A 26,651-nucleotide genomic window follows, 5' to 3' on the forward strand; every position below is an offset into this window, starting at 1 on the left:
TGTACTGCAGAGGCTGTCACCGGGAGTGTACTGCAGAGGCTGTCACCGGGAATGTACTGCAGAGGCTGTCACCGGGAGTGTACTGCAGAGGCTGTCACCGGGAGTGTACTGCAGAGGCTGTCACCGGGAGTGTACTGCAGAGGCTGTCACCGGGAGTGTACTGCAGAGGCTGTCACCGGGAATGTACTGCAGAGGCTGTCACCGGGAGTGTACTGCAGAGGCTGTCACCGGGAGTGTACTGCAGAGGCTGTCACCGGGAATGTACTGCAGAGGCTGTCACCGGGAGTGTACTGCAGAGGCTGTCACCGGGAGTGTACTGCAGAGGCTGTCACCGGGAGTGTACTGCAGAGGCTGTCACCGGGAGTGTACTGCAGAGGCTGTCACCGGGAATGTACTGCAGAGGCTGTCACCGGGAGTGTACTGCAGAGGCTGTCACCGGGAGTGTACTGCAGAGGCTGTCACCGGGAATGTACTGCAGAGGCTGTCACCGGGAGTGTACTGCAGAGGCTGTCACCGGGAGTGTACTGCAGAGGCTGTCACCGGGAGTGTACTGCAGAGGCTGTCACCGGGAGTGTACTGCAGAGGCTGTCACCGGGAATGTACTGCAGAGGCTGTCACCGGGAGTGTACTGCAGAGGCTGTCACCGGGAGTGTACTGCAGAGGCTGTCACCGGGAATGTACTGCAGAGGCTGTCACCGGGAGTGTACTGCAGAGGCTGTCACCGGGAGTGTACTGCAGAGGCTGTCACCGGGAATGTACTGCAGAGGCTGTCACCGGGAATGTACTGCAGAGGCTGTCACCGGGAGTGTACTGCAGAGGCTGTCACCGGGAGTGTACTGCAGAGGCTGTCACCGGGAGTGTACTGCAGAGGCTGTCACCGGGAGTGTACTGCAGAGGCTGTCACCGGGAATGTACTGCAGAGGCTGTCACCGAGAGTGTACTGCAGAGGCTGTCACCGAGAGTGTACTGCAGAGGCTGTCACTGGGAGTGTACTGCAGAGGCTGCCACTGGGAGTGTACTGCAGAGGCTGTCAGCGGGAATGTACTGCAGAGGCTGTCACCGGGAGTGTACTGCAGAGGCTGTCACCGAGAGTGTACTGCAGAGGCTGTCACCGGTAGTGTACTGCAGAGGCTGTCACTGGGAGTGTACTGCAGAGGCTGTCAGCGGGAATGTACTGCAGAGGCTGTCACCGGGAATGTACTGCAGAGGCTGTCACCGGGAATGTACTGCAGAGGCTGTCACCGGGAGTGTACTGCAGAGGCTGTCACCGGGAGTGTACTGCAGAGGCTGTCACCGGGAGTGTACTGCAGAGGCTGTCACCGGGAGTGTACTGCAGAGGCTGTCACAGGGAGAGTACTGCAGAGGCTGTCACCGGGAGAGTACTGCAGAGGCTGTCACCGGGAGTGTACTGCAGAGGCTGTCACCGGGAATGTACTGCAGAGGCTGTCACCGGGAGTGTACTGCAGAGGCTGTCACCGGGAGTGTACTGCAGAGGCTGTCACCGGGAGTGTACTGCAGAGGCTGTCACCGGGAGTGTACTGCAGAGGCTGTCACCGGGAGTGTACTGCAGAGGCTGTCACCGGGAATGTACTGCAGAGGCTGTCACCGAGAGTGTACTGCAGAGGCTGTCACCGAGAGTGTACTGCAGAGGCTGTCACTGGGAGTGTACTGCAGAGGCTGTCAGCGGGAATGTACTGCAGAGGCTGTCACCGGGAGTGTACTGCAGAGGCTGTCACCGAGAGTGTACTGCAGAGGCTGTCACCGGTAGTGTACTGCAGAGGCTGTCACTGGGAGTGTACTGCAGAGGCTGTCAGCGGGAATGTACTGCAGAGGCTGTCACCGGGAATGTACTGCAGAGGCTGTCACCGGGAATGTACTGCAGAGGCTGTCACCGGGAGTGTACTGCAGTGGCTGTCACCGGGAGTGTACTGCAGAGGCTGTCACCGGGAGTGTACTGCAGAGGCTGTCACCGGGAGTGTACTGCAGAGGCTGTCACCGGGAGTGTACTGCAGAGGCTGTCACCGGGCCGGCACCACTTCAGAGGCGGCCAGCGTGACACCGGAGACGACCAGAACTGCGGCGACCGACACACGTGACCTCCAGGGGCTGGAAGAAGCCCCAGGTAAGTATAGTTTTTTTCTCTTTTTCTTTTTGACAAAATTTTTGAGAAAGCAACATATACACAAACATCACATAAACCAGCACTACAGTGTATCCGTATAATATCCAGGAAATTTGGTTACTGCAGTCAAAAAAAAACACTTATCTGTTCACAATGTAATCAGAGGCAAAGGGTCACTGCCTCATCCATTCACCCCCCCTCCCCCCCCCACCTCTCCTCACCTAGTGTGTCTCCCACTACCCTTTAGATTGTAAGCTCGCAAGGGCAGGGTCATCCTCCTAATGTTTACTGTTTTTGTTGCAATATTTGTGCTGCTTTAGACTCTGCTGTACATTTTTTGGTTGTACCCATGTTCCCCGTGTTGTCTTATTTTATTATTATTATTTAGTATTTATATAGCGCCGACATCTTCCGCAGCGCTGTACAGAGTATATTGTCTTGTCACTGACTGTCTCTGGGAGGAGCTCACAATCTAGTCCCTCCCATAGTCATATGTCAGAGTATGCAGAGTATGTATTGTAGTCTAGGGCCAATTTAGGGGGAAGCCAATTAACTTATCTGTATGTTTATGGGATGTGGGAGGACACCGGAGTGCCCAGAGGAAACCCACACAGACACAGGGAGAACATACAAACCCCTTGCAGATGTTGACCTGGCTGGGATTGGAACCGGGGACCCAGGGCTGCAAGGCGAGAGCACTAACCACTACGCCACCGTGCTTTGTAAAGCGCTGCGGAATATGTTGGCACTATATAAATAAATAATAATAAAAACTGTGACATCCTAGCAATTAGATACAGCCATTAGTTCTCATACATCACAAATACATACATTAACTATATCAAGACACTTTGGGGCCATATAATATAGCACACAGCCACCCTTGTGTGTATATCGATCCTTGCAGGGCCTAGTGCCCACTAAGGGCATTTTCTCAGGGCTCTCTAGCTAAAGAGGCCTTAAAGGGACACTTAAGTCAAACAAAAAAAATGAGTTTTATTCACCTATGGCTTCCAATAGCCCCCTGCAGCTGTCCGGTGCCCTCACCATCTCCCTCCAATCCTCTTGGCCCCGCCGGCAGCCACTTCCTGTTTCGGTGACAGGAGCTGACAGGCTGGGGACGCGAGTGATTCTTCGTGTTCCCAGACACATTAGCACCCTCTATGCTGCTATATGGTATATGATATATGCTATAGCAGCATAGAGGGCACTATTGTGACTGGGAATGCAAAGAATCACTCACGTCCCCAGCCTGTCAGCTCCTGTCACCGAAACAGGAAGTGGCTGCCGGCGGGGCCAGGAGGATCGGAGGGAGATGGCGAGGGCACCGGACAGCTTCAGGGGGCTATTGGAAGCCCCAGGTGAGTAAAACTCATTTTTTTTGTTTGACTTAAGTGTCCCTTTAACATACATTTATTTTGCATCTTGATAACATTTATCTTCGTATACTTAATAAACAAAAAAGAAAGAAGAAAAAGAATGAAAAGAGAGTAAAACAAATGAAAGAAGAAAAAGAACATAACAGAAAATATCTACTTATAAAGCTTAACAAAAGTGTGGTCTAAGTGCCGGCAGGGGGCCCACCCTAGACAGCTCAATAAGATATAAACTATTAAGGTCAGACGCTCATCTCTCATCAGGGGGTAGAAAAGAAAGGGGGAGAGGGAGGGAAGAGTAAATACTAAGATCTAACTCCCTTTACCCCCTCCCCCCCCAATATATGGCCCCAACCCTGATCCTAGATTAGGCCTGAAAGATAAATCGAATTTAAACCGAAATAACGATTACCAAGATAACAATTTCGGAATCGTCAAAGTGACAATATCTGTAATGACGTCATTTCCACATGGGAAAGTTTGAAGATGCGGCTTCAAACTTACCCCAAGTTCGGGAGCGTGCGGCCAGCAGCATCGCAGTGTTGGGCATATCTTCCGACACAAGTTCAACGCTGTCCGTCCTCTCTTGCCATCTGCCGACTCTTGTGCACGGCATACCTCCTGGTTCCTGTATGCCACATGACATACAGGAAGTATGCCGTGCATTAGAGCCTGCAGGAGGCAAAGTGGATAGATGGGCAGCACTGGACTCGTGCTGGAAGGTATGCCCAGCACAGCTGCAGCTTGGTAGTAGAGAGGAGACACAGAGCAGGCACAGAGAGACAAAAGGGGCACAAAAGGGGCAAGAGAGAGACCCAGGGGGGACACAGACACAGGGGGCACAAAGAGAGACGGGGACAGAGGCACACAGAAGAGGGGAACAATGCTTGATTTAAAGGAAATCGTGAATCGAATCGAAATTGTGACTTCGGACAGAAATCGCTCAATTCAATTTTTTCCTAAAATCGTTCAGGCCTATCCTAGATCAATGTCCGATATTCGACTATCAGGGATAGGAAAGGGGAGGCAAAAAGGGGGGTATTTGCTATATTCCAACTTCCTCAGACATAATTTGCCTATAAATGTCAGATTCCGTAAACTTGAACCATGGTCTCCAAGCGTTATCAAATTGTTCTTCTGGCTTATGCATGGATTGGGTAAGGTCCTCGAGCTGTTCAATTGCTTTTACTTCCCTAAACCATTCAGATATTGTGGGAGGTTGAGGAGATTTCCAGCGGCAGGCAACTATGACCCTGGCCGCATTTAAAAAATGTCTAGACAAAGACTTCTTGTACTTACCTAGGCTTCTCGGAGTATTGTGTAATAGATCATACGACGGATGGTCAAGGGCTCAATGTCTGTAATCATAGTGATATAAGATTTTACAGAATCCCAGAAAGTGGTCATGAGTGAACAACTCCATAAAATGTGGATCTGAGAACATATCTGGGATCTACATCTTCAGCATATGGAACTACATTTTGAGGACATTCTATTGAATTTATCAGGAGTACAGCACCAATAGGTTTATAGCCAAACTCTTGTATACAAGGCGAAATCGATGTTCTATGGACCAGGATCAGAATCTTTCGCCACTGTTGATCCAAAATGGTCTGCCCAAGATCAGTCTCCCACCAACATGGTGTATATCTGCGAAAGGCCTTCTGTCATATAACCCTCCGCCTTACAAAGTTTCTCAAAAGGAGTTACCTCCCGACCCAGATCCAGTCTATTTCCTTGACTCAGTAAGAAGTGCTTAAACTGAGAGCGGGACCAAACATCTAAAGATGGGGATTTCATCATCCTTATCTGGATCTCTGACAGAGGTACGTAAGTGCTCCTAAAGGGCCTGCCGTCCTCCAAGCCCTATATGCGGATTAATATGTCCCCTGAAGCGGAAAAATGGATTATCTAGGAGAAGGAGCAAAGGTGAGGGCCATGGGGATAGATCTGCTAGTTTACGGTATTTAGCAAACATAGCCAATGTGTGTCCTATCATAGGGTGGTGAAGATAGTTTTTTTCTTCAATCGCCTCGGATATACTTTAATGGTTCTTGCATGCAAATGGTGGGTTTAGCTTTGAGTCGCCTGACTACGGCTGACATGGTTTGCTGAGCCTATGACTGACTGGCGTGGAGGGGGGGGGCTGGCTGCAGGCATTCTGGACATGCTATGGAGCACTGTGACCAAGGTGTGTGTGTGCGTTCCAGGCAAGCAGTGATGACATGTCTGATTGTGCGCGGTCGCTCTGCATTGGATGTTCCGCACTGCAGGTGGGATTACCATTGGGGTGGTCACAGTTCTTGGACGCTGCTGCCCAGAGCAGTCTAGCATTTGCCTGGTGAGACAGAGGCGATTCCCTCTGAAAACCTCTCGCAATCCACAAGTAAAAGTTTCATCCTAAACACGGCAAGTCTGTGTCCTCTTACCTGTATTTGTCCCTACACAGCCCTGACAGCAACACAGCGGCTCTCACTGCAGCCAGCTGGGAAGTGCGAGAAGCTGCAGTTACTGACTCAGGGAGACGTGGACGCTACACCAGCTCCCGAGACGCCCAGATCAGAGAGGGACAAAGCCGGTCATCCTGGTTGTGTTGTTCTGCTCATGTAGCTTTACCCCTCTATTGTCTGTCTTATACTCTGTACTGCACTACAGAAGATGTTGACAATATATTTATATATTTATATATATATATATATATATATATATATATATATATATATATATATATATATATATATATATAAATTAAAGAAAGAAATCGAAATTATATCAAAACGTCCTACTTCGACTGATGGCTAAAATGTTACAGCAATCTACAGCTACTATACTAACCTAGGCTGATTTCTGTAAAACTGTCATCTTCTTTTACAGCCACCATCTCGACAGACGGCCAATCATCACTCACGTACATCTCTTCCTCTTCCTCCTTCACCACAACCCTGAACTCTTCATCCTGAATCCAAAACAACAGAGTGAATCATGTACCTGAGACTTGTCACCAATGACATGACTTCACATTTATATAGCGTAACACAGTCTCTGGTGACCCCATCCCCACCTACCTGATCATGCTGGGAGAGAGTGGGGTCTTCTGGGGGACAATCCTGGGAGTAAAGAGGACCTGTACATCTCTCTGGTGGGTTTCTGTTGCTGGATACATCTGTAGGAAACACACACACTGACTGAATACATTGTCTCTATGTGATTATCAGATGATGGGGGATCTAGGTGGACAATCCCGGGAATAAAGAGGACCTGTACATCTCTCTGGTGGATTTCTGTTACTGGACACATCTGTAGGAAACACACACACTGACTGAATACATTGTCTCTATGTGTTTATCAGATGATGGGGATCTAGGTGGACAATCCTGGGAATAAAGAGGACCTGTACATCTCTCTGGCGGGTTTCTGTTACTGGATACATCTGTAGGAAACACACACACTGACTGAATACATTGTCTCTATGTGATTATCAGATGATGGGGGATCTAGGTGGACAATTCCAGGAATAAAGAGGACCTGTACATCTCTCTGGTGGGTTTCTGTTACTGGATACATCTGTAGGAAACACACACACTGACTGAATACATTGTCTCTATGTGTTTATCAAATGATGGGGGATCTAGGTGGACAATCCCGGGAATAAAGAGGACCTGTACATCTCTCTGGTGGATTTCTGTTACTGGACACATCTGTAGGATACACACACACTGACTGAATACATTGTCTCTATGTGTTTATCAGATGATGGGGGATCTAGGTGGACAATCCCGGGAATAAAGAGGACCTGTACATCTCTCTGGTGGGATTCTGTTACTGGATACATCTGTAGGAAACACACACACTGACTGAATACATTGTCTCTATGTGTTTATCAGATGATGGGGGATCTAGGTGAAAAAAAACAGGAATAAAGAGTACCTGTATGTCTCTCTGGTGGGTTTCTGTTACTGGATACATCTGTAAGAAAAACACACACTGACTGAATACATTGTATCTATGTGTTTATTAGATGATGGGGGATCTAGGTGAACAATCCTGGGAATAAAGAGGACCTGTATATACAATGCAATACATCTCTCTGGTGGGTTTCTGTTACTGGACACATCTGTAGGAAACACACACACTGAGTGAATACATTGTCTCTATGTGATTATCAGATGATGGGGGATCTAGGTGGACAATCCTGGGAATAAAGAGGACCTGTACATCTCTCTGGTGGGTTTCTGTTACTGGATAAATCTGTAGAAAGCACACACACTGACTGAATACATTGTCTCTATGTGTTTATCAGATGATGGGGGATCTAGGTGGACAATCCCGGGAATAAAGAGGACCTGTACATCTCTCTGGTGGGATTCTGTTACTGGAAACATCTGTAGGAAACACATCTGTTTAGGCATGATAAGTTTAGGCATGATAAGTTTAGATAAGTTTATATCGCGCGCAAAGTCCCGCACGCAAAGCAGCGCCATTAAACTCTATGCGAAGTGCACCAGACTTTGCTAGCGCAAAACTTTTGATCAGCTGTGCACTGCGGTGCTAACCCAGTTGGTGCTTAAACTTATCACGCCTAAACTTATCACACCTAAACTTATCATGCCTAAACTTATCACACCTAAACTTATCAAGCCTAAACAGAGTTTAGGCGTGATAAAGGGCTTTTCACTAGCATGCTAACTGTTAACACCGCTTTGTGAATCAGGCCCTTTAGGCGTGATAACCATTGCACCACACTGGTGAAAATCCAGTTTAGGCGTGATAAGTTTTGGCATGATAAGTTTAGGCATGCTAAGTTTAGATAAGTTTAGATCACGCGCAAAGTCCCGCACGCAAAGCAGCGCCATTAAACTCTATGCGAGGTGCACCAGACTTTGCTAGCGCAAAACTTTTGATCAGCTGTGCACTGCGGTACCCAGTTGGTGCTTAAACTTATCATGCCTAAACTTATCACACATAAACTTAACATGCCTAAACTTATTACACCTAAACTCATCACACCTAAACTTATTATGCCTAAACTGAGTTTAGGCATGATAAAGGGCTTTTCACCAGCGTGCTAACTGTTAGCACCGCTTTGTGAATCAGGCCCATTGTCTCTATGTGTTTATCAGGTGATGGGGATACAATACAATACAATATACAATAACATTTCTATAGCGCTTTTCTCCCATAGGACTCAAAGCGCTTAGGCTCTCTCAGATTCAGTAATTAGTAGGATGAAGTATTCACATAACAAAAGTTATATTTCTGCAAATGCCAGACTGAACAGGTGGGTTTTCAGTCTGGATTTAAACACGTCCAGGGATGGAGCTGTCCTGATCTGTTGAGGTAAGGAGTTCCAAAACGTAGGGGCAGCATGGAAGAAGGCTCTGGGACCAAAAGTTTCCAAGTGGACTCTGGGTATGACTAGATTATTAGAACCTGTTGATCTGAGAATGCGGGGATTGCTACACAGCTGCAACATATCTTTCATGTATCCAGGGCCTAGATTATTCAGGGATTTAAATGTCAGTAGGCCGATCTTGAATAGGACCCTCCATTCTATAGGTAGCCAGTGAAGGGAGTGCAGGACTGGCGTTATGTGGCAGTGACGGGGTTGGTTGGTTAGCAGTCTGGCAGCAGTATTCTGTATCAGCTGTAGGCGGTACAAAACCTTTTTTGAAAGGCCAGTGTAGAGAGCATTGCAGTAGTCCAGTCGGGATGTGATGAAGGCGTGGACTAAGGTTGGCAGATCTTCTGGGGGTATGAGGTGCTTGATTTTTGCAATGTTCTTCAGGTGAAAATAGGATGATTTCACCACAGCAGAGATTTGAGTTCTGAAGTTTAAATCCCCATCAATTAGGACTCCCAGGCTACGCACATGATCAGAGCTGCGTAAATCCGTGCCTCCTATTCCCAGTGGTGAAGACTGCAAGTTAAGTTGTTTTGTTATCATGCTCTGCCCTCCAATCAGAAGGACTTCAGTTTTGTCTGCATTTAGTTTCAGCCAGTTGTCATTCATCCATTTCTGTAGTTCACGTAAGCAGGCGTTTATAGTTAGAGTTGGGTCTGTCACACCAGGCTTGAAGGAAAGATATAGTTGGGTGTCGTCTGCATAGCAGTGGTATGTCAGGCCATGTTTTTGGATTAGTTTTCCCAGCGGTAACATGTAAATCGTGAAAAGCAGGGGAGAGAGGATTGAGCCCTGGGGCACCCCATACTTAAGTGATACAGGGGTGGACAGGAAGGGCCCCATAGACACTTTGTGGGTTCTGCCACTCAAGAAGGATTGGAACCACTGAAGAACAATGCCATCAATGCCGCATTATTCCTGTAGCCTGTTTATCAAGATGTCATGGTCAACTGTATCAAAGGCTGCAGAAAGGTCTGAAATAGGTGAAAAAAAAACAGGAATAAAGAGTACCTGTATGTCTCTCTGGTGGGTTTCTGTTACTGGATACATCTGTAAGAAAAACACACACTGACTGAATACATTGTCTCTATGTGTTTATCAGATGATGGGGGATCTAGGTGAAAAAACCCCAGGAATAAAGAGTACCTGTACATCTCTCTGGTGGGTTTCTGTTACTGGATCCATCTGTAAGAAAAACATACACTGACTGAATACATTGTCTCTATGTGTTTATCAGATGATGGAGGACCTAGGTGGACAATCCTGGGAATAAAGAGGAACTGTACATCTCTCTGGTGGGTTTCTGTTACTGGATACATCTGCAGGAAACACACACACTGACTGAATACATTGTCTCTATGTGTTTATCAGATGATGGGGATCTAGGTGGACAATCCTGGGAATAAAGAGGACCTGTACATCTCTCTGGTGGGATTCTGTTACTGGATACATCTGTAGGAAACACACACACTGACTGAATACATTGTCTCTATGTGATTATCAGATGATGGGGGATCTAGGTGGACAATCCCAGGAATAAAGAGGACCTGTACATCTCTCGGGTGGGTTTCTGTTACTGGATACATCTGTAGGAAACACACACACTGACTGAATACATTGTCTCTATGTGTTTATCAGATGATGGGGGATCTAGGTGGACAATCCTGGGAATAAAGAGGACCTGTACATCTCTCTGGTGGGTTTCTGTTACTGGATACATCTGTAGGAAACACACACACTGACGGAATACATTGTCTCTATGTGATTATCAGATGATGGGGGATCTAGGTGGACAATCCTGGGAATAAAGAGGACCTGTACATCCCTCTGGTGGGTTTCTGTTACTGGATACATCTGTAGGAAACACACACACTGACGGAATACATTGTCTCTATGTGATTATCAGATGATGGGGGATCTAGGTGGGCAATCCTGGGAATAAAGAGGACCTGTACATCTCTCTGGTGGGTTTCTGTTACTGGATGCATCTGTAGGAAACACACACACTGACTGAATACATTGTCTCTGTGTGATTATCAGATGATGGGGGATCTAGGTGGACAATCCTGGGAATAAAGAGGACCTGTACATCTCTCTGGTGGGTTCCTGTTACTGGATACATCTGTAGGAAACACACACACTGACTGAATACATTGTCTCTATGTGATTATCAGATGATGGGGGATCTAGGTGGACAATCCTGGGAATAAAGAGGACCTGTACATCTCTCTGGTGGGTTTCTGTTACTGGAGACATCTGTAGGAAACACACACACTGACTGAATACATTGTCTCTATGTTTATCAGATGATGGGGGATCTAGGTGGACAATCCTGGGAATAAAGAGGACCTGTACATCTCTCTGGTGGGTTTCTGTTACTGGATACATCTGTAGGAAACACACACACTGACTGAATACATTGTCTCTATGTGTTTATCAGATGATGGGGGATCTAGGTGGATAATGCTGGGAATGAAGAGGACCTGTACATCTCTCTGGTGGGATTCTGTTACTGGATACATCTGTAGGAAACACACACACTGACTGAATACATTGTCTCTATGTGATTATCAGATGCTGGGGGATGTAGGTGGACAATCCTGGGAATAAAGAGGACCTGTACACCTCTCTGGTGGGTTTCTGTTCGTGAACACATCTGTAGGAAACACACATACTGACTGAATACATTGTCTCTATGTGTTTATCAGATGATGGGGGATGTAGGTGGACAATCCTGGGAATAAAGAGGACCTGTACATCTCTCTGGTGGGTTTCTGTTACTGGAGACACCTGTAGGAAACACACACACTGACTGAATACATTGTCTCTATGTGTTTATCAGATAATGGGGGATCTAGGTGGACAATCCCGGTAATAAAGAGGACCTGTACATCTCTCTGGTGGGTTTCTGTTACTGGATACATCTGCAGGAAACACACACACTGACTGAATACATTGTCTCTATGTGTTTATCAGATGATGGAGGATCTAGGTCAGTGGTTCCCAACCTTTTTGGAGTCGTGACACATCAAACCAAACGTTCAGATCTCTGTGACACGTAGACTAAATGCATGTAATGAGAGACAGCGTTTCCCCACTAAATGCACATAAGAGACAGCCTTTCACCAGTAAATGCACGTAATGAGACAGCTTTTCACCAGTAAATGCACATAATGACAAACATCCAGTTGTCCCCAGTATATGTAGCCGGGAATATATGTGCCCAGTATATGTAGCCAGAGGTATATGTGGCCAGTACATGTAGGCAGGTGTGTATGTGGCCAGTATATGTAGGCAGGTGTATATGTGCCCAGTATATGTAGCCAGTGGTATATGTGCCCGGTATATGTGCCCAGTATATGTGCCCAGTATATGTAGGCAGGGGTATATGTGCCCAGTAAATGTAGGCAGGGGTATATGTGCCCAGTATATGTAGGCAGGGGTAGATGTGCCCAGTATATGTAGCCAGGGGTATATGTGCCCAGTATATGTAGCCAGGGGTATATGTGCCCAATATATGTAGCCAGGGGTATATGTGCCCAATATATGTAGCCAGGGGTGTATGTGCCCAATATATGTAGCCAGGGGTATATGTGCCCAGTATATGTAGCCAGGGGTATATGTGCCCAGTATATGTAGCCAGGTGTATATGTGCCCAGTATATGTAGCCAGGGGTATATGTGCCCAGTATATGTAGTCAGGTGTATATGTGCCCAGTATATGTAGCCAGGGGTATATGTGCCCAGTATATGTAGCCAGAGGTATATGTGCCCAGTATATGTAGCCAGGGATATATGTGCCCAGTATATGTAGCCAGGGGTATATGTGCCCAGTACATGTAGGCAGGGGTATATGTGCCCAGTATATGTTGCCAGGGGTATATGTGCCCAGTATATGTAGCCAGGGGTATATGTGCCCAGTATATGTAGCCAGGGGTATATGTGCCCAATATATGTAGCCAGGGGTATATGTGCCCAATATATGTAGCCACGGGTATATGTGCCCAATATATGTAGCCACGGGTATATGTATCCAGGGGTATACAGTATGTGCCCAGTATATGTAGCCAGGGGTATATGTGCCCAGTATATATAGCCAGGTGTATATGTGCCCAGTATATGTAGTCAGGTGTATATGTGCCCAGTATATGTAGCCAGGTGTATATGTGCCCAGTATATGTAGCCAGAGGTATAAGTGCCCAGTATATGTAGCCAGGGGTATATGTGCCCAGTATATGTAGCCAGGGGTATATGTGCCCAGTATATGTAGCCAGGGGTATATGTGCCCAGTATATGTAGCCAGGGGTATATGTGCCCAGAATATGTAGCCAGGGGTATATGTGCCCAGTATATGTAGCCAGGGGTATATGTGCCCAGTATATGTAGCCAGGGGTATATGTGCCCAGTATATGTAGCCAGGGGTATATGTGCCCAGTATATGTAGCCAGGTGTATATGTGGCCAGTATATGTAGGCAGGTGTATGTGTGCCCAGTATATGTAGCCAGGGGTATATGTGCCCAGTATATGTAGGCAGGGGTATATGCGCCCAGTATACAGTGGAGGAAATAATTATTTGACCCCTCACTGATTTTGTAAGTTTGTCCAATGACAAAGAAATGAAAAGTCTCAGAACAGTATCATTTCAATGGTAGGTTTATTTTAACAGTGGCAGATAGCACATCAAAAGGAAAATCGAAAAAATAACCTTAAATAAAAGATAGCAACTGATTTGCATTTCATTGAGTGAAATAAGTTTTTGAACCCTCTAACAATAAAAGACTTAATACTTAGTGGAAAAACCCTTGTTTGCAAGCACAGAGGTCAAACGTTTCTTGTAATTGATGACCAAGTTTGCACACATTTTAGGAGGAATGTTGGTCCACTCCTCTTTGCAGATCATCTCTAAATCCCTAAGGTTTCGAGGCTGTCTCTGTGCAACTCTGAGCTTGAGCTCCCTCCATAGGTTTTCTGTTGGATTAAGGTCCGGAGACTGACTAGACCACTCCATGACCTTAATGTGCTTCTTCTTGAGCCACTCCTTTGTTGCCTTTGTTGTATGTTTTGGGTCATTATCGTGCTGGAACACCCATCCACGACCCATTTTCAGTTTCCTGGCAGAGGGAAGGAGGTTGTCGTTCAGGATTTCACGATACATGGCTCCGTCCATTTTCCCGTTAATGCGAATAAGTTGTCCTGTGCCCTTAGCAGAAAAACACCCCCAAAGCAAAATGTTTCCACCCCCATGCTTGACGGTGGGGACGGTGTTTTGGGGGTCATCGGCAGCATTTTTCTTCCTCCAAACACAGCGAGTTGAGTTAATGCCAAAGAGCTCTATTTTGGTCTCATCAGACCACAGCACCTTCTCCCAGTCACTCACAGAATCATTCAGGTGTTCATTGGCAAACTTCAGACGGGCCTGCACATGTGCCTTCTTGAGCAGGGGGACCTTGCAAGACCTGCAGGATTTTAATCCATTGCGGTGTAATGTGTTTCCAATGGTTTTCTTGGTGACTGTGGTCCCTGCTAATTTGAGGTCATTCACTAACTCCTCCCATGTAGTTCTAGGATGCTTTTTCACCTTTCTCAGAACCATTGACACCCCACGAGGTGAGATCTTGCGTAAAGCCCCAGAGCGAGGTCGATTGATGGTCATTTTGTGCTCCTTCCATTTTCGAACAATCGCACCAACAGTTGTCACCTTCTCTCCCAGCTTCTTGCTAATGGTTTTGTAGCCCATTCCAGCCTTGTGCAGGTCTACAATTTTGTCTCTGACATCCTTGGACAGCTCTTTGGTCTTTCCCATGTTGGAGAGTTTGGAGTCTGCTTGATTGATTGATTCTGTGTCTTTTATACAGGTGACTAGTTAAGACAGGTGTCCTTAATGAGGGTGACTAATTGAGTAGAAGTGTCTAACTACTCTGTGGGAGCCAGAACTCTTAATGGTTGGTAGGGGTTCAAAAACTTATTTCACTCAATGAAATGCAAATCAGTTGCTATCTTTTATTTAAGGTTATTTTTTCGATTTTCCTTTTGATGTGCTATCTGCCACTGTTAAAATAAACCTACCATTGAAATGATACTGTTCTGAGACTTTTAATTTCTTTGCCATTGGACAAACTTACAAAATCAGTGAGGGGTCAAATAATTATTTCCTCCACTGTATGTAGCCAGGGGTATATGTGCCCAGTATATGTAGTCAGGTGTATATGTGCCCGGTGTATGTAGCCAAGTGCCCCCCCAGGAGGAGAGAGCGAGGGTGCTCTCCCTCCCTCCCTCGCTCTCTCTCTCCTGCGGAACGAAGTGTGGTGGCTGGCAGAGGGGCGGAACTTACCTTCCGTGTCTCCGTCTGGTCTCGTCGCAGGTGCGGGATGATTTGCCACTACTCTGGTCTGATCCAGACCAGAGCAGCGGCTGCGGCACCAGAACTTCCGGCGCTTGGAGCGACACGGAAGGTAAGTCCCGCCCGATGCCAAACGCCTGACCACAGTTAGTTCTGGAGGAGAGAGAGAGGGAGGGAGAGCACCCTAAGGTGAGGGAAGGGGGGGGGGGGAAATGGCCCCCTTCTCCGCCGCTGCCCACAGCTCTCCCTCCAATGCGCTGCTCTCCTCCGAGAGCTGACACTGCGACACATACCCGAAGCTGCCGCAACACATGTATGTGTCGCGGCACATGGGTTGGGAACCACTGATCTAGGTGGACAATCCTGGGAATAAAGAGGACCTGTACATCGCTCTGGTGGGTTTCTGATACTGGATACATCTGTAGGAAACACACACACTGACTGAATACATTGTCTCTATCTGTTTATCAGATGATGGGGGATCTAGGTGGGCAATCCCGGGAATAAAAAGGACCTGTACATCTCTCTGGTGGGTTTCTGTTACTGGATACATCTGTGGGAAACACACACACTGACTGAATACATTGTCTCTATGTGTTTATTAGATGATGGGGGATCTAGGTGGACAGTCCCAGGAATAAAGAGGACCTGTACATCTCTCTGGAGGGTTTCTGTTACTGGATACATCTGTAGGAAACACACACACTGACTGAATACATTGTCTCTATGTGATTATCAGATGATGGGGGATCTAGGTGGACAATCCTGGGAATAAAGAGGACCTGTACATCTCTCTGGAGGGTTTCTGCTACTGGATACATCTGTAGGAAACACATACATTAACTGAAATACACAAGAAATGTAAGTCTCCTCTTACCCGGTGATATAAGGGGCAGCTGACTCTCCATCATGGCGTCCTTGTAGAGGTCCTTGTGCCCATCTAAATACTGCCACTCCTCCATGGAGAAATAGACGGTGACATCCTGATACCTTATAGGAACCTGACACACACAATGATACAGTTACCATCCAGACACACCGCTTGATTATACAGGATAATGTCCCATAATTCCCAGCACTGCTCACCTCTCCTGTCAGGAGCTCCATCATCTTCCTGGTGACTTCCAGAATTTTCTGCTTGTTGTGTTTTTCAGATTTCAGGGCATAAGGAGGGGGCACTGTGATGGTAACACGACCATCAGACTTTACTGGAGTAACATTCTGTGTTAAAAGACCAAAAAAAAAAAAAATCTCACATGACCCTTCCCAAAATCCCCCTCACCTCTCCAGTCAGCCATGTGTTTTATTAATAGAGATAGAGTGATGTCATGTGACCTCCTAGAATCCCTCTCACCTCTCCAGTCACCAGTGTGTTGTATTAATAGAGATAAGAGTGATGTCATGTGACCTCCCAGAATCCCCCTCACCTCTCCGGTCACCTGTGTGTTATATTACTAGAGATAAGAGTGATGTCATGTGACCTCCCAGAATCCCCCTCACCTCTCCGGTCAGCAGGCAGATGATCTCTATGGTGAGGTTTAATATCGTCTCAGTCATGTGACTCTGGTCCTTGCCCATCTCCAGCGATGTGGTCATGTGACCAGTATAGGAGGGTCCTCTCTGCAGATAGATAACAACATGACATTTATCTGGCCAGTACTCCTTCCTAAGGTGTGACATGGTCTATGGCATGTGTGGCAGACGGAGTTCAATGCTTGGAAACAAAATACAACAAATCTTTCTTCCACATTGTTCAGGAAGAACAGTAAATTAGGAACACAGGTTAGGGTTAGGGGTTATTTTAAAGGTGAATTAGGTTAGTGGTTTTGTTAGTTTTTGGGCATTTGGAAAAGGAAGGAGTTGAGGTTATATCAAAAAGGTTGAGGAATTGCAGTGCAGTCAGAGTTAAGCCTTTGCTTCGGTACTAGAGAGGTAACCAAACATCCTCCAGGAGGACATGTCCTCTTTTTTAACTTCTTCCATCCTCCGGGCATTACAAAACTTCTTTAAAGAGTAACTGTCAGGCTGCAGAAGCTAATTTAAACCTCTATATTCCTGTGTTAAACAGTTTAGACGGAAGCCAAAAAGGCAATAGTGAAGATAAAAATCTCTCTTACATTTGATGTGTGCTTATCAGCAAAGCTGTTAGACCCAATAGGACGCAAGCCGCATACCATACTGCAAAGCATTCTGGGGCCCTCCCCTCGGCTGCTAAGGAGAAGACGGGATCAAGTTTCAGCAGCTTCTAACTCAGTCCAGCCACAGCACAGATAAATCTCCGGGCAGAGTACACTGCAGGAGTCCGCTATTGTTCCTAGCCACATGGCTCATTAATATTCACTGCACACTGTGTTATTCTGTACGAGCTCCTCTGTGAATAGGGAAGCAGGCAGGACATGACGACACATTTGGCTTCACAAACATGGAACCTGCCATGGGCTGTCAGGAGCATCATTCTCTGCATATACTATATAAAAATTCTGTGAAATCCAAACGTGGACAGTGAAATGCATATGTAATGTAAGTACAGCCAATCTTTAGCTACTGATATATGTGTTTATTTTCTCTGAGACCCTATACCTAACAGCTCCTCTTTAACAGAATAGATGGTTTTTGATAAATTACAAATGATAGAGACTGAGCAGCCTTCGACATTCTGGATACATCCACGTGACGTTACATTATCAATAATTATACCATACAGTCTGCGTAGAAACACTGTTCTATATTCTAGTTCCACGCTGTAGCACTACAGACAGAGATAAGCGGTTGATTGTCTAAAAAAATAATAACCATTTCGTTTTTGTAAAATGTTGAATTTTAAAGAAACACAAAAAAAGTTTCAAACCAAAAAGAGAAAATGCCAGTTTTCTGATCTTCACAAGACAAAATATTCACGTTTTGAAACAGGAATCGTCATGTATGGAAACCGTGGAGGTGAAAATACATTTGGTCGCTTATGTTCTCCTTTTCCACTGTCTGTGTCCTCCTTTTTAGCCGAACCAATTTGCATACCTCCCAACTTTTTGAGATGAGAAAGAGGGACACTTAAGCCACACCCCCATCACACCTCTAGTCATACATACCATAAAGATTTCATAAGAAAAATATGTTGTTTTATAATTCAAACCACACTGAAAAGGTTCATTTTCCTTTATATTAACATTTTAAAATTAGTAATACATCAATTTAAAGGATGGGAATAAAGTTTAGAGTCAAACGCATTTTTTAGTAGATATATATATATATATATATATATATACATATAAAAAGGGACAAAGTCCTGAAAGAGGGACAAATGAGGAGGAGAGAGGGACAGGGCTCCCAATGAGGGATTGTCTCTCCAAAATAGGGACAGTTGGGAGCTATGCTCATAAGAAACATATCTCCAATCACAGCACCCTCTACAGCACAAAGCATTGCGATTGGCCTAATAGTGTGGGCGTAGTTTATTACAACCGATCTGATACCTGGCAGGTTGAGAGGGTGCTGCCCACCCGATTATGTTAGCGGGATTTCCCTAAGAGGTTTCCTGCTGAGTCCCCTAAACTAGACTAGTGCCCATTTTAAATCTATATGGTTAATTAATGGAGGTGGTGCTAACTGGAAGCCCCTGTGATGTCACTTCCTCTACAGAGTCCATATAAGGTGTATTCTATCACCTGTACTGATCACTCATACTTCATCTCCTTGATGTGAGTGTGGCCAGCCAGGCACCGACTATATAGTGGGGTAACCAAGAGCCCCCCCAACCCAATAAAAGCCACTGACTCTACTTCAAGGGGGATGATCAGGATAGTGACAGGTGTACTATGACCTCCTCTGTAACAAAGTATGTCCGCCCCGACCTCTGATCTGCCTAATATATAACAACAATCGCACAATTACCTTCTCTGCTGCCATTTCCAACAATGTCTCCTTCCCACTTCCGATCTGTGGCTCTATTACTTCCTCGTTTTGCGTTCCAACTGGAAGGGGTGCGTTCGCCATCTTGTGGCCAAAAGGCTAACTGCAGCCTCTATTCATAGACTAATGTGCACGGAACACTATTAGTTTTTAGCTTTTGTGACCTCACAGACTATCACACTACAGATGATCACAAGCGATCAGTTTCATGCAGTGTCCATTGGTTCGGATGGTGTCGTCTCTGTTCGCTGCTCCAGCCCCCATGGACATAAAGGACGACTGCTGTGAGAAGAATATGGAGGCTGCTATACAGGGACGGTTCTACACTTTTTGCTGCCTGAGGCAAACTTGTGAGGAACACTGATTACATGATAATTTATCATGGAATATTGTAATCATCATTTCACTGTACTTGGACTTTGCAAAGGCTTTGGACACTGTTCCCCACAATAGCCTGGTACATAAGCTGAGGGGATACAGGCACTATGAGGAAATGTGTGTATGAGGATAGAGCACTGGTTAAGGGATAGAAGGCAGAGGATGTCACTCTTTTGTGTGCCAATTTATACCTAGCGTGTGTGTACAGACCTTAAAGCAGGGGTAGGGAACCTATGGCTCGGGAGCCAGATGTGACTCTTTTGATGGCTGCATCTGGCTCACAGGCAAATCAGTAGGGTTTGATTCACTAAGTTACATTGCTCAAGCAGCGCAGCTTAGTGTGGCAGCACAAGTAACATTTTCAAAGTAGGCACGCTACTGCTGTATCATGCACTAATAACTTACTCACACTCCCCTCAAAACTAACAGCTGCTCCAATTGTCCCTCTCTGGACCCTGTCATGTCCAGTGACTTTGTAGGACGAGATCCCCGCACTTTGATTGGCCCAATAGGCTGTCTTTCACTTGACAGGCAGCCTATTGGGCCAAAGTGCGGGGATCTCGTCCTACAAAGTGAATCAACCTCCAAGTCAGCTAGCTAATTGTACAAGCTGTTAGTCGGTATTTCTCCTGTCTGGGAAATTTCTGATGTTGCTGAAACCAAAGAGAAGCTGAAGACTTGTCTGACACTTCCGCTGCCCGGCGGATCAACTGTATACACATCACCATAGCAACAGGGCAACATGGCCCTCTGCAGGGCATGCACACTGTCCCAGTTTAAAACATATTGTATGGCTCTCAGGAAAATACATTTTAAAATATGTGGTGTTTATGGCTCTCTCAGCCAAAATTGTTCCTGACCCATGACTTAAAGGATACTGAGAGAAAAAAAACAAATACTGATCTACTTACCCGGGGCTTCCTCCAGCCCTTGTAGTCTGCTGACAGACATTCTTCTGCGGTCCCCTCTGTAGCGGCCGCCGACCCAGCCAGGTCGCCAGCTTCTGCATGTGCGCGAACGCACATACACGCCTCTCAGGACCATCATGATGTGGCCGGGAGCGCTGTGTCCAGGTGCAGTACTACTCAGGGATGGTCGTAGTCAGCCAACTTCGCTACCCTGGAAATACGGTTAGTTTTACGCAATTACGCTTTGCCAAACTATGGCTTTGAAATCAAATATTCGCTTTGTATGCATTTCGTAGACTACGAGTTAAAATACGCAATTACGCGTAGTGCGAAGCGTAGTGTATGCGGTTGCTTATGCCCGTATGCGGAAAATTTTCTGTATGAAATTCTCTGGAATTACCAATGCGTACTTTTGTAAGCATACAATCAAAATAGCCGCGAGTGACGCATTCGTAGTTCACTACGCAATAGACATGTTAACTACGCATAGTGGGCGGTACTTCGCTTCGCGTAAATTCGGAAGCATAGTTTTGAAACTTCGCCTACGAACTATGATGTGTAGATGCGAACTACGATGCGTAAATTCGCACTGGCGTAGTTTCTGCTCATCCCTGTACTACTACTGCCTCTATGCAGAGCTACTTCCCAGGAGACCTGAGATGCAGCTGGTGGGAGAATTGAACGTGGGACCCAGTGGTGGAACCCCTCCCGAGTCTCACCTGTAGCAGTGGCTGGATAGTGTAATGGTTAAGGACTCTGCCTCTGACACAGGAGACCTGGGTTCAAATCTAGGCTCTGCCTGTTCAGTAAGCCAGCACCTATTTCAGTAAGGAGTTTCTTGGGCAAGTCTCCTTAACACTGCTACTGCTTACTGAGTGCGCTCTAGTGGCTGCCTCGCAAGCGCTTTGAGTCCGACAGGAGAAAGGCGCTATACAAATACTGCCATTATTACCTGTCCCTCCTCCATCTTGTTTATCTCTCCTGACCCTCACCTACCCACATTTTTTCTCCTTCCCCTATAGCACTCATTCATTTGTCACCCCCCCCCCCCCCCCCCATACACTGTGGCATTGTGATATTTTGGCTGTAGGGCAAGGAGTGTGGCACTCCCTGCAGCCTTTTCCGCAATCCCCACTGTCTGACCTGTGCAGCTGTCTCCAATGGGAACATATGTGCTGGTAACATACTCATAGTAACATAATAACATTATCCTTCTATCACCTGCTCTGTTGCCAGTCCCAGCAATGTCTCTTCTGCTGCACCTCTCATTCAACCCTTTTCCTGCGCTCCACCATTTCTCTTTTCTGTGCGGTCCATCTAGTACAGGGGTAGGGAACCTATGGCTCGGGAGCCAGATGTGGCTCTTTTGATGGCTGCATCTGGCTCACATACAAATCAGTAGGGTTTGATTCACTAAGCTACACTGCTCAAGCAGCGCAGCTTAGTGTGGCAGCGCAAGTAAATTTTTCTGCTGTAGCATGCACTACTAACTTACTCACGCTCCCCCAAAACTAACAACTGCTGTAGCATGCACTACCCCAAAATGAACTGCTGCTCCAATTGTTCCACCCTGGACCCTGTCAGGTCCAGTGACTTTGTAGAACGAGATCCCCACACTTTGATTGGCCAAATAGGTTGTCTGTCACTAGACAGGCAACCTATTGGGCCAAAGTGCGGGGATCTCGTCCTACAAAGTGAATCAACCCCCAAGTCAGCTAGCTAATTGTACAAGCTGTTAGTCGGTATTTCTCCTGTCTGGCTCTCTGGAAATTGCTGATGTTGCTGAAACCCTAGAGAAGTTGAAGATGTGTCTGACACTTCCGCTGCCCGGCTGGCTGATCAACTGTATACACATCACCATGGCAACAGGGATGTGAGCCCTACTGTCCCAGTTTGAAACATATTGTATGACTCTTACAGAATTACATTTTAAAATATGTGGCGTTTATGGCTCTAAACCAAAAAGGTTCCTGACCCCTGATCAGTGGCGTAGCTAAGGAGCTGTGGGTCCCGGTGCAAGTTTACATTGGGGCCCCCCAAGCACTGTATACGTAACAATTGATACGGCGCACCAAAACCTGCCAAGGACAACCACAGTGTCAGAGGTGCAAGGAGTGGATGGGGAACAGTTTGTAATGATTGCTACTAACAAAAGCACCTATAGAAGTGATTATTACCAGCATAAGACCAATAGAGAGCTAATTCTGTGGTTGAGGGTGGGCCCCTCTGGCCCAAGGGCCCCGATGCGGTCGCTACCTCTGCACCCACTATTGCTACACCCCTGCCCCTGATCTAGTAGCCCTTGTGGTGAGTAGAGGAACTGCAGTTCCATCCTCCTTGAATCTCTACCTTAGAAAATACATAAAAAAAAATAATAATTCCATCCATCTGTCTTTACTTGGAAGAGGGTGGAGGAATACTGTGGAAAGGGGGGTGGGACATGGATTGCTCTCACACGCACCCATGAATAGTACAGATCAGTTCTCTGAGCAAAAAATAAAAAGAAATGGAAACCTGCCTTATGCTGGGAATACACGGCTCGATTTTGCCTCTCGATTCTCCCGCTCGATCGATACAAGTACAAGGTCACTGAAGGATGCAGTGGGCACAGCAGTGGGCACTGGATATACAACTAGGTCACTGAAGGATGCAGTGGGCACAGTACAAGGTCACTGAAGGATGCAGTGGGCACAGCAGTGGGCACTGGATATACAACTAGGTCACTGAAGGATGCAGTGGGCACAGTACAAGGTCACTGAAGGATGCAGTGGGCACAGCAGTGGGCACTGGATATACAACTAGGTCACTGAAGGATGCAGTGGGCACGGCACAAGGTCACTGACAGAATGAATGAACAGCGCTGGCAGAGAGTGGCGGCGCCGGCGGTGTGACTGGCTGCCTGCAAATAGTACAAGTGTATAACTGTCACTGGAATATACAAGTGAACACTGCAGCTGCACTAACCTGCCTGCCTGCACTACACATAGATAATCCCCACTCCCACTACACTGACTACACTGCAGCACTGAACCTGCCTGCACTACACACAGTTAAATAATCACTAGACTCCCACACTCCCACTACACTACACTGACTACAACTAACTACAGCAATCACTCACTGACTAGCTAACTGTGTACAGTATAAGAGCAGTGTTAGCAAAAAAAACGCTTTGTTTTTAACACAATAAATGCACTTGCTCAAACAACAATGGCCTGGAGATAATCCTCTCAGCACCACAGTCTAGCAAGGACAGAGCTTTTCCATCATGGCCGCCGCTTTATATTCAGGAGGGGAGGGCATAGCTCCCCTCCTGTGATTGGTTGCTAGGGCCTGGCTTGGGCCCTCTGATTGGCCTGCAATGTGTCACTTCCGCATAGTTTGACGCATTTCCGCTAACCACGACTTCAGCGCCGGGTTTCACGAGCGTGAATGCGGATTTCTGTCCGCATTGATACGAAGCCGAAGCAGATTTTCGTGGTTGAAAATCTATTCACGGCTTAGCGTGTCCGAGGCGGAATGCGTCAAAATGGTCGTGAATCCACGCGTAAGCGTGATCACGACCTGGCGGTGAGCACCACTGTGCCCGATACCCTGTTACATCACATCACATTTCACCGGCTGACAAAGGTGAATGAGGGAGAGAGGAGGAGTGGAGAGAGACTGAGAATAGTCTGACATGGAGCAGAGAGCTTATCTGTATTGCAGCCACATAACACATAGGTGACTTGCCTGTAATGTGACTCCTGTCCTGCCAATCTCTCACACAAGCTGCAGCAGCCCACATGGAGTCTAGGGACCGTCAAAAACGTTTCAACCTGTGTAATACCTTATCTAGCTGACCACATGCAGTCTTTACAATGATGAGAAAGCAGACAGTTTTTTTCTAAGGACACTGTAGGAGGCAAGCCTCTCTTCTGCATCATGCTGTGTACATTTACCAGCTTGCCATCAAATTGTACATTTATTTCCCTCAACCAGCCTAGTGCTTCACATTGCCTTATACACTGTACCAGCAGCCTAGGGGAAAAATCTCCCTCCTTCCTCCTGGCTAGTCCGTTCTGGAATGCACACAAAAACACCATCCTCCTCTTCTTTTCAAGTCATATGGAGGGGCAGGCAGGACAGGAGTCACACAGACACACTCTAGATCCCGAGATAACACTAACTAAGTGTTGTAGACAAAAGGTTTGTAGATTCCTTATTTGAGGTTGAGCAGCAGAGGCTTTCATTAGAACTTTTTATCTCTATTCCCTAAGCTTTCAGTCTCTAAGGACAGGAAAAATAAACTTTTTTCCCCTCAAAGCACCATGCCATAAATCTGCCTCTCTGGGCAATTACCTTATCAGCTGGTCTTTAGAGGCACCTCTGTGTTTAGCCATAGCACCTAAACAAGCATGCAGCAGATCAGATGTTTCTGACATTATTGTCAGATCTGACAAGATTGGCTGCATGCTTGTTTCTGGTGTGATTCACACTAATACAGGCAGATAGATCAGCAGGGCTGCCAGGCAACTGGTATTGTTCAAAAGGAAATAGATATGGCAGCCTCCAAATTCTTCTCACTTCAGTTGTCCTTTAACAAGTTACAACTGTTTTTTATTCTTTGGTGAAATAAATTAATAAAATATAGAGAGACCCTGCCCAGTATTAGTAAGGTTCCTAATAAACGGAGATCCTACCCAGTATTAGTACAGTGTTCCTAATAAAGGGAGGCTCTGCCCAGTATTAGTATAGTGTTCCTAATAAAGGGAGGCTCTGCCCAGTATTAGTACAGTGTTCCTGATAAAGTGGGGCCCTACCCAGTATTCATATAGTGTTCCTAATAAAGGGAGATCCTACCCAGTATTAGTATAGTGTTCCTAATAAAGGGAGATCCTACCCAGTATTAGTACAGTGTTCCTAATAAAGGGAGGCTCTGCCCAGTATTAGTATAGTGTTCCTAATAAAGGGAGGCTCTGCCCAGTATTAGTATAGTGTTCCTAATAAAGGGAGACCCTGCCCAGTATTAGTATAGTGTTCCTAATAAAGTGGGGCCCTACCCAGTATTCATATAGTGTTCCTAATAAAGGGAGGCCCTACCCAGTATTAGTATAGTGTTCCTAATAAAGGGAGGCTCTGCCCAGTATTAGTATAGTGTTCCTAACAAAGGGAGGCCCTACCCAGTATTAGTATAGTGTTCCTAATAAAGGGAAGCCCTACCCAGTATTAGTACAGTGTTCATAATAAAGGGAGGCCCTACCCAGTATTAGTATAGTGTTCCTAATAAAGGGAGGTTCTGCCCAGTATTAGTATAGTGTTCCTAACAAAGGGAGGCCCTACCCAGTATTAGTATAGTGTTCCTAATAAAGGTAGGCCCTACCCAGTATTAGTATAGTGTTCCTAATAAAGGGAGGCCCTACCCAGTATTAGTATAGTGTTCCTAATAAAGGGCGGCCCTACCTAGTATTAGTATAGTGTTCCTAATAAAAGGAGGCCCTACCCAGTATTGGTATAGTGTTCCTCATAAAAAGGGGCCCTACCTAGTATTAGTATAGTGTTCTTAATAATGAAGGTTCTACCCAGTATTGGTATAGTGTTCCTAATAAAGCTAGATCCCACCCAGTATTAGTATAGTGTTCCTAATAAAGAGGGGCCCTACCCAGTATTAGTATAGTGTTCCTAATAAAGTTAGATCCCACCCAGTATTACTATAGTGTTCCTAATAAAGGGAGGCTCTGCCCAGTATTAGTATAGTGTCCCTAATAAAAGGAAGTCCTGCCCAGTATTAGTATAGTGTTCCTAATAAAGGGAGGCCTTGTCCAGTATTAGTATAGTGTTCCTGATAAAGAGAGACCCTACCCAGTATTAGTATAGTGTTCCTGATAAAGTGGGGCCCTACCCAGAATTAGTATAGTGATGCTAATAAAGGGAGATCCTACCCAGTATTAGTATAGTGTTCCTAATAAAGGGAGGCCCTACCTAGTATTAGTATAGTGTTCTTAATAAAGGGAGGTCCTACCCAGTATTAGTATAGTGTTCCTAATAAAGGAAGGCTCTGCCCAGTATTAGTATAGTGATCGTAATAAAGAGAGGCTCTACCCAGTATTAGTATAGTGTTCCTAATAAAGGGAGGCTCTGCCCAGTATTAGTATAGTGTTCCTAACAAAGGGAGTCTCTGCCCAGTATTAGTATAGTGTTCCTAACAAAGGGAGGCTCTGCCCAGTATTAGTATAGTGTT

At 46.1% G+C, this 26,651-nt stretch overlaps 1 protein-coding gene across 2 annotated transcripts in view; it reads right to left on the minus strand.

Annotated features, from left to right (window-relative positions):
- LOC137535527 (oocyte zinc finger protein XlCOF8.4-like) overlaps nucleotides 1-19,179 on the minus strand; it is a 29,317-nt gene extending 10,138 nt beyond the window's left edge. Inside the window, exons 1-9 of one of the 2 annotated variants that reach the window (XM_068257367.1) lie at nucleotides 19,128-19,179; nucleotides 16,740-16,859; nucleotides 16,326-16,460; nucleotides 16,117-16,240; nucleotides 10,046-10,084; nucleotides 9,911-9,949; nucleotides 7,426-7,464; nucleotides 6,564-6,661; nucleotides 6,334-6,454 (exon numbers count right to left, since the gene is read on the minus strand). In XM_068257367.1, coding sequence (XP_068113468.1) covers nucleotides 6,334-6,454; nucleotides 6,564-6,661; nucleotides 7,426-7,464; nucleotides 9,911-9,949; nucleotides 10,046-10,084; nucleotides 16,117-16,240; nucleotides 16,326-16,460; nucleotides 16,740-16,859; nucleotides 19,128-19,142 — 730 coding nt within the window. In that variant the 5' untranslated portion in view covers nucleotides 19,143-19,179. Of the gene's footprint in view, nucleotides 1-6,333; nucleotides 6,455-6,563; nucleotides 6,662-7,425; nucleotides 7,465-9,910; nucleotides 9,950-10,045; nucleotides 10,085-16,116; nucleotides 16,241-16,325; nucleotides 16,461-16,739; nucleotides 16,860-19,127 lie in introns of those variants that run through there. The other variant, XM_068257368.1, reaches the window with a different exon arrangement.
- Between the last annotated feature and the right edge of the window lie 7,472 nt (nucleotides 19,180-26,651).

This window comes from Hyperolius riggenbachi, chromosome 10 (genome assembly GCF_040937935.1).
Source record: "Hyperolius riggenbachi isolate aHypRig1 chromosome 10, aHypRig1.pri, whole genome shotgun sequence".
Classification (NCBI taxonomy): domain Eukaryota; kingdom Metazoa; phylum Chordata; class Amphibia; order Anura; family Hyperoliidae; genus Hyperolius; species Hyperolius riggenbachi.